Source organism: Corvus hawaiiensis, chromosome 23 (assembly GCF_020740725.1).
Source record: "Corvus hawaiiensis isolate bCorHaw1 chromosome 23, bCorHaw1.pri.cur, whole genome shotgun sequence".
In the NCBI taxonomy this organism is placed as follows: domain Eukaryota; kingdom Metazoa; phylum Chordata; class Aves; order Passeriformes; family Corvidae; genus Corvus; species Corvus hawaiiensis.
In genome coordinates this window covers 6,703,429-6,714,645 of record NC_063235.1, presented here as the reverse complement: position 1 = coordinate 6,714,645, position 11,217 = coordinate 6,703,429, and the positions used below count along the sequence as shown (strand labels likewise).

At 46.2% G+C, this 11,217-nt stretch overlaps 1 protein-coding gene across 13 annotated transcripts in view; it reads right to left on the bottom strand.

Annotated features, from left to right (window-relative positions):
• Positions 1-440: 440 nt before the first annotated feature.
• Positions 441-11,217, bottom strand: part of SRRM1 (serine and arginine repetitive matrix 1) — a 17,244-nt gene continuing 6,467 nt past the window's right edge. For 3 of the 13 annotated variants that reach the window (XM_048327074.1, XM_048327086.1, XM_048327087.1), the window contains 13 exons: positions 10,986-11,186; positions 10,318-10,521; positions 9,664-9,783; positions 7,891-8,162; positions 7,674-7,754; positions 7,260-7,346; positions 6,491-6,635; positions 6,214-6,255; positions 4,418-4,522; positions 3,439-3,900; positions 2,268-2,445; positions 1,629-1,823; positions 441-1,432 (listed from right to left, as the gene is read on the bottom strand). In XM_048327074.1, the coding sequence (XP_048183031.1) occupies positions 1,328-1,432; positions 1,629-1,823; positions 2,268-2,445; positions 3,439-3,900; positions 4,418-4,522; positions 6,214-6,255; positions 6,491-6,635; positions 7,260-7,346; positions 7,674-7,754; positions 7,891-8,162; positions 9,664-9,783; positions 10,318-10,521; positions 10,986-11,186 (2,197 nt within the window). In that variant the 3' untranslated portion in view covers positions 441-1,327. The remainder of the gene's footprint in view (positions 1,433-1,628; positions 1,824-2,267; positions 2,446-3,438; positions 3,901-4,417; positions 4,523-6,213; positions 6,256-6,490; positions 6,636-7,259; positions 7,347-7,673; positions 7,755-7,890; positions 8,163-9,663; positions 9,784-10,317; positions 10,522-10,985; positions 11,187-11,217) is intronic. The other 10 variants (XM_048327076.1, XM_048327075.1, XM_048327078.1 and 7 more) reach the window with 10 other exon arrangements.

Genomic DNA, 11,217 nt, shown 5'->3' with positions numbered 1-11,217 from the left:
GGTGACTTGTAAGGTCCCTTCCAACCCAAAGCACTCCATGATTATGGAAAGGCAGGGAGCCCCCGGGATGCCTCAGATGAGCTCTCACACCACTACAGCTCCTTCTCTAAGCCAATCAAACCTGCTGTTCATTTCTTGCAGGGCCCTGAAACACCTTACTTGCTCTGACCAGCAATTTTCACAGCAAATACTGAGTTTAAGCTTCTCCATGCTCCCAGAGCACTGCCCAGGTAAGGCTGTTTGACTTCTGCTTTGCAAGAACTCAGCAGGAGCATCACTAATTAAAGGGCTTTTCCTGCTCCCCCAGGCCAGTTAAAAGCCCCAATTTTTCCAGAGCCAGCACAGTGGATCAAACACTTTCTCATCTCTGAGCAGTCATTAACCCTACACAAAACAAAGCTGATTAGCAAATGTAAATGTCCAGATAAAAACAGCCAACATCTGTTTAAATTTAGAAATTTATTTTGTTTAATCCACAAGCTTTATATAGCTTTAGTTAAAAAAACAAAAACAAAGAACAGTGAAAACATGACAATATCCAAAGTTCAGGTTCCTCTAAACTTTCAAAGAACACAGCTCTGAAAGTTGCTCAGACCATTCCGAAGAACCGTAACGAGACAAGATTTATGAAGGGGGCAACGACAGCTCACAAACAAAATTTATGGAACTGAAGGAATTACTTTTTTGTTTTCTGGGACTGCTGATCATGGAAACTGCCCTTTAAAAAAAGAACATAAAAATACAAATGAAATTCCAGTGTTCCAAATCAACATGTTACATCAATATAAACCCACAGTGTCCTGGTAAACAACATGCTTTCATTTATGTACCACTCTAAACTGCTATTCTTGACTGGCTTTAATGGAGACTATACAGGCAACAGTAGAAAGCATTAAAATAGAGATATACTTCCTTGGAATTCTGCAGTGGTTTTACTCCTGGGCAAGCCTACAAACCACAAAGGTTAGTAGCATCATGTAAGTGATACAAAAGAAGTCAAATGAGACCCTCGCAAAATCTGCTCAAGGCTCTGCTGGATTTCAAAGAAACGAGGGAACTGACGGTCATGTTTCAAACCTCCAAAACAAATTCCTACTGCTTCTAAAAAGTCTCACTCTAAATGAAATTATGCTGCCAATGAAAGAATGTCACTAGTACACTGTGGACACCTTTTGTAATGTAAATCCATGCCCTTTGTACATGGTGAACCTCAACCTAGCAATTATTACAACAAATGTTATATTCTAAAGCTCAAACACATTTAGCAATTTGAAATTGAATTCTGAGTACAAACCAAATAAAATGTACATTATATCAAAGGGTTGGCCTAGGAGGGGGGGGACACCTGCGCCTTCCTCATGGACCTCAGGGCCTTCTCCCGCAGGTGCTTTTCTAGGTCATCCAGGTTGTCCTCGGGTTCACTTTCTGTCTCCTTCAAACAAACACAAAGACTTGCTTCAAACACGCCAGGCCCAGCTAGGCGGAGCCCTCCCAGCACTGAAATCCCCCCCCCAGAATCCCACACCCCACGTCCCACTTTGGAATTAGAGCTGTCACAACACCAGCACTGCAGTGCACACCCACCCTGTCTGCTCACACTGGGCCTTCACAAAGTCCCGAATTCTTACCTTTTTGGGTTCTGTCTCTGCTTCCTGGTCTTCCTGTGCTGAGGTGGTGTCTGCTGCAGCCACAGCAGCAGCTGCTGCAGCCGCCGCCGCCTTCTCCTTCTTATGCTTTTTGTGTTTCTTGTGCTTTTTATCCTTTTTATGCTTCTTATCCTTCTTTTTCTTCTTCTTCTTGCCACCACCTTCTTGATCTGAATTCTGTAATAAATAATGCAATAGATGTTACAACTCATCTCTAAGGCTTCAAAATTCTCTGGCAAAGAATGGAATTGTCCCTGGGAAACACCTCAGAAGAAGAGGTGAAGATAACAACCAACCTGTTCTCTTCCCACTGGGAATAATCTCAGTTTGCACACTGAGCATAAATAAGCCCCCCTCACTTTGTAGATCATGAAACTCAGGTACACTCATGAAATGGGACAGTGCTTTTTCCCAGAAGTCTGATTTTCTGCAGAACAGCGTTTTTTTCCAGATTTGGAGATGTTAAGCTTGAAAAATTTATGTTGCAAGTTGTTTTTAGAAGTTTTTAACTATGAAGAACGACCCCAAGCAGTTTTCCCCCCATGAATAACCCTGGGGCTGTTTGTGACAGCAACTTCCCCTAGAACCCAAAGCAGTGCTGCTTTATGGGCAGACAAATACCCTGGCAGGTGATGGGCTCTGAGTTGGGCTCTTGGCCTTTTTTGCAGGTGACCAGTTTGCAGAAGGAGAGCGAGACCGAGCAGGAGATGCAGGTCCTTGGTGTTTTTTGGGAGCTGTCTCAGGTGACCCTGACGCAGATCGGGACGAGGACACGCGCCGGGGGCTGGGGGTGGAAGCCCTGAGGAACACAAGAGTCACAGTCAGAGGTGAGACACAGAACAAGGGAATATTAACACAAGAACCAAATGAACACAAGTCCTTTAACCTGGTCAAGCTGCACTGAGAAGAATTTAATTGATTTAAAAAAATAAATAGATTAATTGCTTTGCTGATTTGTTAAAAAGGACAAAACAATCCAATAGCAGAGTGGGTCCATAATGCAGAGGGATAATGCAGCCTGAAAAGCTGTTAAACAACCCTGCTGCTGCTCAGAACTGATTGCTGCCTTTCTGGTTTCACCGAGTTATAACCACAGTAAGAGTCAGGAGAACAGCAATGCTGTTTTATTGTGCAAGGCTTTCCACTCAGCTCCATTCTCCTTCTGAAAACACTCATAAGCCAGCACCACACTTTTCACTGCTTGCTCAGAAAAGCAGCATCACACTAAAGATGAAAATATTCAGAATGTTAGCAGTTTATCCTGAATGGCCTTATGGAATGGCCACTTATGGAAATATTTCAGAGCTAATGAGAAGTGTTGGTTCCCTTCCACAGTTGGGTTTAAAGACAAAGTTAGGTTTTCTTTAAAGCCACCAATTAAATAGAAGGCTTTGGGGAGAGCTCGTGGCAGCATTCCAGGGTCTTATAAAAAGGAGGGAGAGGGACTTTTTATGCAGGCAGGACAGGGAGGAATGGCTTCCACTGCCAGCAGGCAGGGACAGATGAGATATTGGGAAAAATTGTTCCCTGTGCGGGTGGTGAGGCCTTGGCACACGTTGCCCAAAGAAGCTGTGGCTGCCTCTGGATCCCTGGCAGTGTCCAAGGCCAGGCTGGACAGGGCTTGGAGCAGCCTGGGACAGTGGGAGGGGTCCCTGCCTACAGCAGGGGATGGCACTGGATAAGCTTTAAGTCCCTTCCAGTCCAAACCATTCTATTAGCTATTTTCACTGCATTACAACTGAACAAAACCCCCTCCTAAAACCCAAACCCAGACAAGGAGGAGTTTTTTTACTTTGTTTTCTTGGGTTCTGGCGTTCTGGACACCCTCCTGATGGGCCTGGTGCTGGGTGAGGGTGACTGCCTCCTCTGCGGCGACGCCGACGCTCCCCGGCGCGGCGGCGGAGGACTGGAGGAGGGGTGGGAAGCTCGAGGCCGTGGTGAAGGTGAATGCCTTTTGTTTTGTGGTGGAGAACGTGTTTCCCTGTTGGATCTGCTGGGAGGAGACCCCTTCCTGTGCTTGGAAGATATGGAAGGGGAGCGCCGTTTAGCACTAGGGGAGCTCCTCTGTTTTGGCGGCGGGGAGTGGGAGACTCTGCGCTTGGACTGGGGGGAAGGGGAGGCCCTTCTTTTGGGAGGGGGAGGAGGAGAAGCTGTTCTCCTCTTAGGAGGGGGAGATGGGGAATATCGCCTCTGGATCGGGGGGGAGTATCTCCGTGGAGAGGGAGAACGTCTGCGAGGGGGTGGTGATGGAGACCTGCAAAGAGAACAAACGTTCAGGGGCCACCCAGGCATGGCAGTCAGTCAGCAGTGCCCTGCAGTCCACCCAAAGACAGGCAAAAGGACTCTAGAATTCTTTAAAGCTTCTCGAAATTTAAACCAGAATTCTTTAGAAGTTCTAAGAATATAAAATAAAACTCTTTAATTTCCCAGAAAGGTTGTGGCTGCCCCATCCCTGGAAGTGTCCAAAGCCAGGCTGGACGGGGTTTGGAACAGCCTGGGACAGTGGAAGGTGCCCCTGTCCATGGCAGGGGTGGGATGGGCTTTAAGGTTCCTCCCAACCCAAACCATCCCATGGTTCTGTGATTCTGATCCAGGATTTGCAGCAGCAACCCAACGACATCCAGGCCACACACCCACCACACCCAACCTCACCGGCACAACCACAGCCCCCTCAGCTTCCCAGCCAAGGAACTGGGATCAGGGCCCTTTCCCCATGCCCAGTGGGACGTCCCCAAGCCCAGAGCAGGCAGTGGATGGCCACAGCGTGGTACCTTCGGCGAGGCGGGGACGGGGAGCGGCGGCGCCGGGGCGGGGGCGCCGGGGAAGGGGAGCGGCGCCGGCGTGCCGGGGGCGGCGAGGGGCTCCTCCTCCTCCTGCTGCAGAAAAACAGGGATTGATCAGGAAACCCCCAGCTGAGCCACGAGGTGCTTTGTGTTCTGCTTTCACTACACAAAATCAGCTCCTTCATGCACTGTAAAATGAAATTCTACTGGGAGCACTGATGGAAAAAATGTGCTTAAATCCTTCGGAAGAGTGTGACACGATAAGTGCCTGACTGTGATCATGAGCCCACCACAGGTGTCTGACTGTCACCCTGAGCCCATCTGAAGTGTCTGACTGTCACCCTGAGTGCACCACAGCAGCCAGGACACAATTCCACATCTGCACAACCTGATCCATCACCACCTTGTAGCCAGAGAAAGGCCAAATGGTTGGAGTAATGGATGGATCATGTGCTGATTTTGCCTGGGGTAGAGTTAATTTTCTTCACAGTGTGAAACTGTGCTCCTGAAAACAGCTTTTATCTAGGGATCTGAAATCCAAAACGATTTATTTCTTGAAATGCAGTGAAAAAAAAACAGAGTGGTTGCTAAACTGCAGCTCTCTGGATTAAAATTGTTCACCAAACGAGCCATTTTCTGCTTTGCAGGGTTTACAACAGACTTCTGGAAGGGGGAATTCTAATCCAACACATACTTGCCTAGAATTTTAAAGGAGAGGAATATTGGAAAAGTGAAATATTCCTTTTTTTAAAAAAACCAATTAAGATAAAATGACTGCATAAGGGAAAAATGAGAGCAATTAAAAAGCAAAGAAGCTCATTTACATAAACTGAGATTTGATTTCAAATATGCTGGGTATTGTTCTCCAAGGCAATGAGACATTTTTATAGATAAGAGTTTGCTCCAAAATACAATGTTCTTTTATGATCCAAAAAAACCCCAGCCTTCAAATGTACTAATTGTCCTAATTAAACATGTATTTATGCAACAGGCAGTAGGTGAATTCAGTGTGTTGCAAAACAAGATCGAAGCCTTTGAATCCCAATCTGTTTTCCATAGAAATGTTTGACAGGATCCATAATTAGGGAGGTCTGCATTTGTGAGGGAGTCATCCTTATCTCCTATATCATGATGTGTGCTGTGAGTACCTGCTACCTAGGGCTTAATTACAGCCTGCTCAAGGGTCATTACATCCAATTAATAAACCCATCAAGCACTCAGCTTCCTGCACCTTTCTGTATTCCCAGATCAACACAGAGCAAACAGCGTCACAAATAAAAAAGTCACTGCTGTTTTACTTATTGTCTGCTTCCAGTAGTTCCAAGTATCTCATGAACTGAGGAATGAGAGTTTTGAAAACTCCAATCATCTGTGACCCAGATCAAGATCTTAATTACTTGTTGCAAGTGTGCAGGAGGGTTTGAGTCAGCGGCAGCATGATTCCAACACTGCTCACCCAAACCTGAGTGTCTGGAGCGAGGAGCCCCTGAGGAATGCAAGTGTTCAGCTGTTTTCAGGCATCAGTGAGATATAATAACCTCAGTTATTGATGTCACAGGCTGATGTGAATTAACAAGGAATGAGCAGTGAAGGACACAGAGCAGGTGGTGTTCCTGCTCTTTTTTTTTGGCAAGTGAAGTGGTTCCAGATCCAACACATTAAGGAGCACATCAGTCTGAATTTCCCTCACCATGAGTGTGCAAGTCTAAAGGACAAAGAATGGCAAATGCTTATCCATGCCAAAATACATGACAGCCTGTTTAAGAGATGAATTTCTAACCAACCTTTTCATCACTGGCGATTGCCACCTCTTTTCCATCTGCATCCTGAGAGCAGTGGAGGGGAAACAAAACAAAACAGATCTATCTGCCATGGGTCTGAGGCACAAATGAACACGTTCAAAGAAAGGTCAGAGCAATTTTTACCAAATGAGTGTAACAGGAAGGAAATCTTGAAACAAGACTGGGCCGAGTGGGCATGACTTGATGTGCATTTGGTGAGAGGTGCAGAGAGATAAACATTAAATACCAGGAAAGGATGAGTTTAAGTTCAAGCAGTTACCGAGGGGAGGATTCCTTCTGCCGCTTGCGGGGCGAGGGCGAGGGGCTGCGCGAGTGCGAGTGGCGGCGGCGCCTGCCCACCTCCCCGTTCTTCACGTTCGACCTCTTGGGCCTCTCCTCTTCTGAGGAAGATGAAGAACCAGAATCTGCAAACGTAGAAGAATCACTCTCTGGAAAATGCTCCTTGTGACACTGATCAGTTGTGACACGGTAATGCTGCAGTTCAAACCAACCTCCTCTCCCACACAACGAGAACCCAATGTTTAAAAGCAGATCAACTGAAAGCGTTGGTTGAAGCCAAGTGATAAATGAATCTACCAGAGCTGGGTAAAAATACTTGCAGCGATCTAACTGTCCCCATAAAACCTGGCTAGACAGGTAACTTAAAAGGCGAACTGCAGTTGCTTTTTGAAACTATGTGGACAAAAATACCCAGGTGAATTTTCTGATCTCAAGCATTAAAGAATCCAAAATAAGGACAGATGAAGTAATCCACAGCACACAATATTTGTGTGTGATGTTAAGAGTTTACAAGCGCAACTTTTAAAGATGCAAACCATTAACAAAAGATGTAATAACCTTTAAAAGTCATGCTTTTATTCTTCCTGAGTAATAATTAAAGTGACCTCATTATGAGTGACAAATCTGTAATTAAATTTACAACAGCACTGCAGAGCACACAGCAAATAGTTTTAATCTATATTTGAACTTAACTACTTCCTGCAAAAGTAAACTACAACCCCGTTTTAGGGAATTCCTCTCCTCCATACCAGATGAAGACTGTTGATTTTGCCTCCTGTACTGGCGCCTCTGTTGGACAGAATCGGCTGCAGCCATTTTGCCTCCTTTGTCTTCTTCTGAAAGGACACACAAGGACAGGGCACTTAAACCAAGGATACAGATTTGCCTTATTCAGGCAGAAGCGAAGTTATGGACAGCAGACCACCAAGTATGGGGTACTCCCCCACTCAAATCTTAGGATGACATAAGGCTGGAATACACTTTGGCTGAGTTGTTATTCTGAGCTATCTTGGATGGAATGAGGCAGTAGGAGTGATCATCTTTAGAGTTCTGGAAACTCCTGCTGTCAATGCCAGACTTCCAGGAGGGCTCAGCCCTTCACTATCAAGTATTTTTGACTAAAAACCCCACCCAGGAGCACAGCTGGAAAGCCAGAGCTGTACCTGATTCCGACAGTTCCGCTTTCCTGGGTTTGGGTGCTGGCGAAGGAGATTCTCTTTTCTCAGTACTCTTATGCTTGGGTGCTACAAGACAAAATGAAATAGCTCAGCTGCAATTCATGCCATTCCTTCGTACTTTTCTGCCCCTACAAACCGTACACACGATCTTTGAGGGAACCAAAGTCCAGAATGGGACATGAGCACCGATGGCTTCGCTCACCTGAAGCCCTGCTGGGTGAGACGGAGCCGCGGCTTTTCCGGCTGCGGTTGGACTGCTGAGGGGTGGGCGAGCGGCGGGGCTTGGGCGGGGGGCTGGCGGGGGGCGAGGGCCGGTGGCGGCGCCGGGGGGGGCTGGCCGAGGGGGACAGGCGGCGCGTTTTGCGGGGGGGGCTGGACACGGGTCTCTTGGGAGGCTTCTTTGGTGGAGAGCGGGAGCGCGACGAGGACGAGGAGGAGCTGCTGCCGGAGAGCGAGGCTGAGGAGCGTCTTCTCCTGCAAAGCAAAGCCCACATCAGGTCCTGCCTGGCCACAGCGGGGAACATTTCAGCACAAAGAACAAAGAACTGCAGTTGTTTGCAAGCACAGACACTGAGCCACAGACAACAGCACTTCCCAAACATGGTGGACTGCCTGCAACCCTTGCTTTGGAGAAGAGGAGGATAACAACCAATCTTTCACAGTTATTCTTAAACTACAGTAGTGAGCTAAAAATTGTTAGTGTCACCTTCACTGGCTTTCTGTCAATCTACAGGCTACAGCTAAGCCTTTTCCCTGGAAACAATTAGTTTTGGTTGGGCTCTCTAACTTCTGGGTGGTTAAGAGAATTCTCTGTGTTAGCACGTGTGACTTAATGATCTCCAGAGCAGATCTGGGTAAGAGTTTAGTGTGCAAGCACACTAAAATGTTTTACACCAGGAGGTGAAAATTTCAGACAACTTAACAACTTAACAATTCAGAATCGATCTATCCATCCTTATGTTTTAGTCTTTCATCTTTACTTTGCAATTTTAAAAGGTAGGGCCTCAGAATTCTGCGGCAAAATTTGTGGCAAGTTCTGTTGCAATTGTGTACCTGCAGAATCCACCTTTGGCTGCAGAATTCCTGAGAACCTGGAAAAAAGAAACCCTACCTTGAGTGAGATAAACATTTGCTGAAAGGGAGCTCTTGTACATCTTGCAACATACATGTTTGATACTTTTCACAGTTTTCCCAGTAACTGTGTGAAATGAACATATTGACAAACTCAGGAAATAGTCATCACTTTGTCACAGAAAGGAAGAGAAGTGTTCCTTCCTCAAAAACAACTGCTGTACACAAGAAGCATCAGTTTGGTTCTCTTCCTATGAAGAGGGTAAGAATCTGTTCTCTCCCCATGAAGACAAATGTCTATTTTGACATTGCCAAAAGCACATCATTTACTTTGCAAGGCAGCTAAGAGTTTTGCCTCTAGAACAATTCTTATGCTGTGAAAAATGACTTTCAACACCAAAGGGCAAAACTTGAAGAATTTTAAGTAAGAGAACATGAAGAAGAAACATACTTCAAGTCCAAACTTAATTTTATGTGATAGAAATACAAGTCATAATTAAAAATTCCCAATGAGTAAAATTCAATTACTTGTTCTCATTTTTTTCCCCAGGCAGGAAAGAAAAGCACTAAGACTTAAGCAAAAAAGCCCTAAGAGATGTCATGTCAGTCTGTGCTGGGAGCTACCCAGAGCCATTTGAAGAAGTAACAGCTCTGAAATTGCCACTTTTCAAAAAGGAGGAATTCTCATCACTATCCTAACTCAGAAGAAATCATTTCACAGCTACAACTGTATTCCCCCACAACACACTTGGGAAATGTGACACCGCAGTTTTTCCATCACTCTAATCACACACCTGCCAGTGCTAAGGTGAGATGAACGAGGTAATTTTGCTAACACAGCTACAGTTCCCTTTAACTTTCCAGGTTTAGCACTTCCAGCTGTCTCAAAAAGCAGGGCTCTTACCGCCTCACGGGGGATCTGCTCCTCCTGTGCCTGGGTGGGGGAGGCATTCTCCGGGGCGGGCTCCTCCTGCGCGGGGACGGCCGGCGCCGGGGGCTGGGTCTCCTTCTAGGGGAGTAAGACCTGTCACAATCAGAAATTCCAATGAAAAGCAACTATCTAACTTTCAAAGTTGAGGAAATGTATCCTCGGGGCAGTGAGTGCAGAGCTGCTTCTCTCCAAGTGCATCATGTTAAGGTTGTATTTAGGTGAGGATGTGAAATGTACTATCAGGCACAATCAAGGCTTTGAAGTTTAACAACATCTCTCTATTAAGCAGTGAAATACTAAAAAAAAAAAAGGAGGAAAAAGGAGTGTTTTACAGCATTTTCAGCATCAAACCCATGACCTAAAAAAAGGCTACACAATTCCCACTATCAATATTAAGCAGCCCAATTCCTTCTCCAGTCAACGCTGGTCACCATGAGCATCTTCTCACGAGTCAGTACAAACAAAACACTCCCAAACGCATTTATGCGCCAAGTGCATCTTCCTTATTTGGCCCAAAACATCCACACCTCTAAAAACACCTCTAAAAACATCACTAACCAGGAACACTAAGTGGCACCTTCAGCAGAAAATATTCTCAACCTTCACAATCAGCACTGGAAGCCCTACCTTGACCGTGATCTGTGGCGCCTTCTGGGTCGAGAATGAGATGGAGAACGGGATCGGGATCTTGACCTGGACTTGGACCGAGATGGGGATCTCTGACGAGTCTTCTCCTTCTCCTTCTCTCTCTCCTTCTTTGAATTACGTTCTGGTGAAGTTTCCTTAGTCTCTGGTACAGGAGGTTCAGGTTTAGGAGCTTTTGGGATATCACTGTTAAAAGTAAGGACTTTATTTTTAAGCACATACAAACCACAGCCTGCAGAGTAACATTTTAGAAGCTGCCAAGATACCCCTCTACAACAAACATTCTCCTGCCCATCCTCTGACAAGATGCTCCAGAACTGTGAAAAGAGTTACAATTTGGTACAATGATTCAAAGAGAAGAATAAGTAACATAGAGGCTACATGATGACAACTTGCTGGAAGACAACATGACATTGTCACAAGTGACAATGATGACCAGGACAATGAAATCATGGTGGCAGCAAACCACACTGCCCTTAGAATTCTACACAGGACAAAGAAACCTCACTGAAGATTATTAAATAAATGCTTTGGCTGTTGCAGGGGCACAGGGAGGAGCAGGCATCGCCCAAGCCAAGCCCCAATGAGGTACTAGGATAATAATTCCATTTTGTAAAGGCAATATATGGTTCTACACACGGAGTTCTCACCTGTTTGAAGTTGCCTCTTGCACAACAGTCTCCTTTGGTTTCACGGAGGGTTCTGGCTCAGGAGTGGCCTCTTTCTTCTCGGGGGCAGGGGTGGCACTGCGGCTCTTGGTCCGGTGGTGGGGGGAGCGGGAGTGGCTGCGCTTCCGCTCCCGGCGCACCGGCGATGACCTCCGCCGAGGGGACGGAGAGCGGGACTTGCGTCTGGGGAGAGAGGGGCACTCACAGCTCAGGG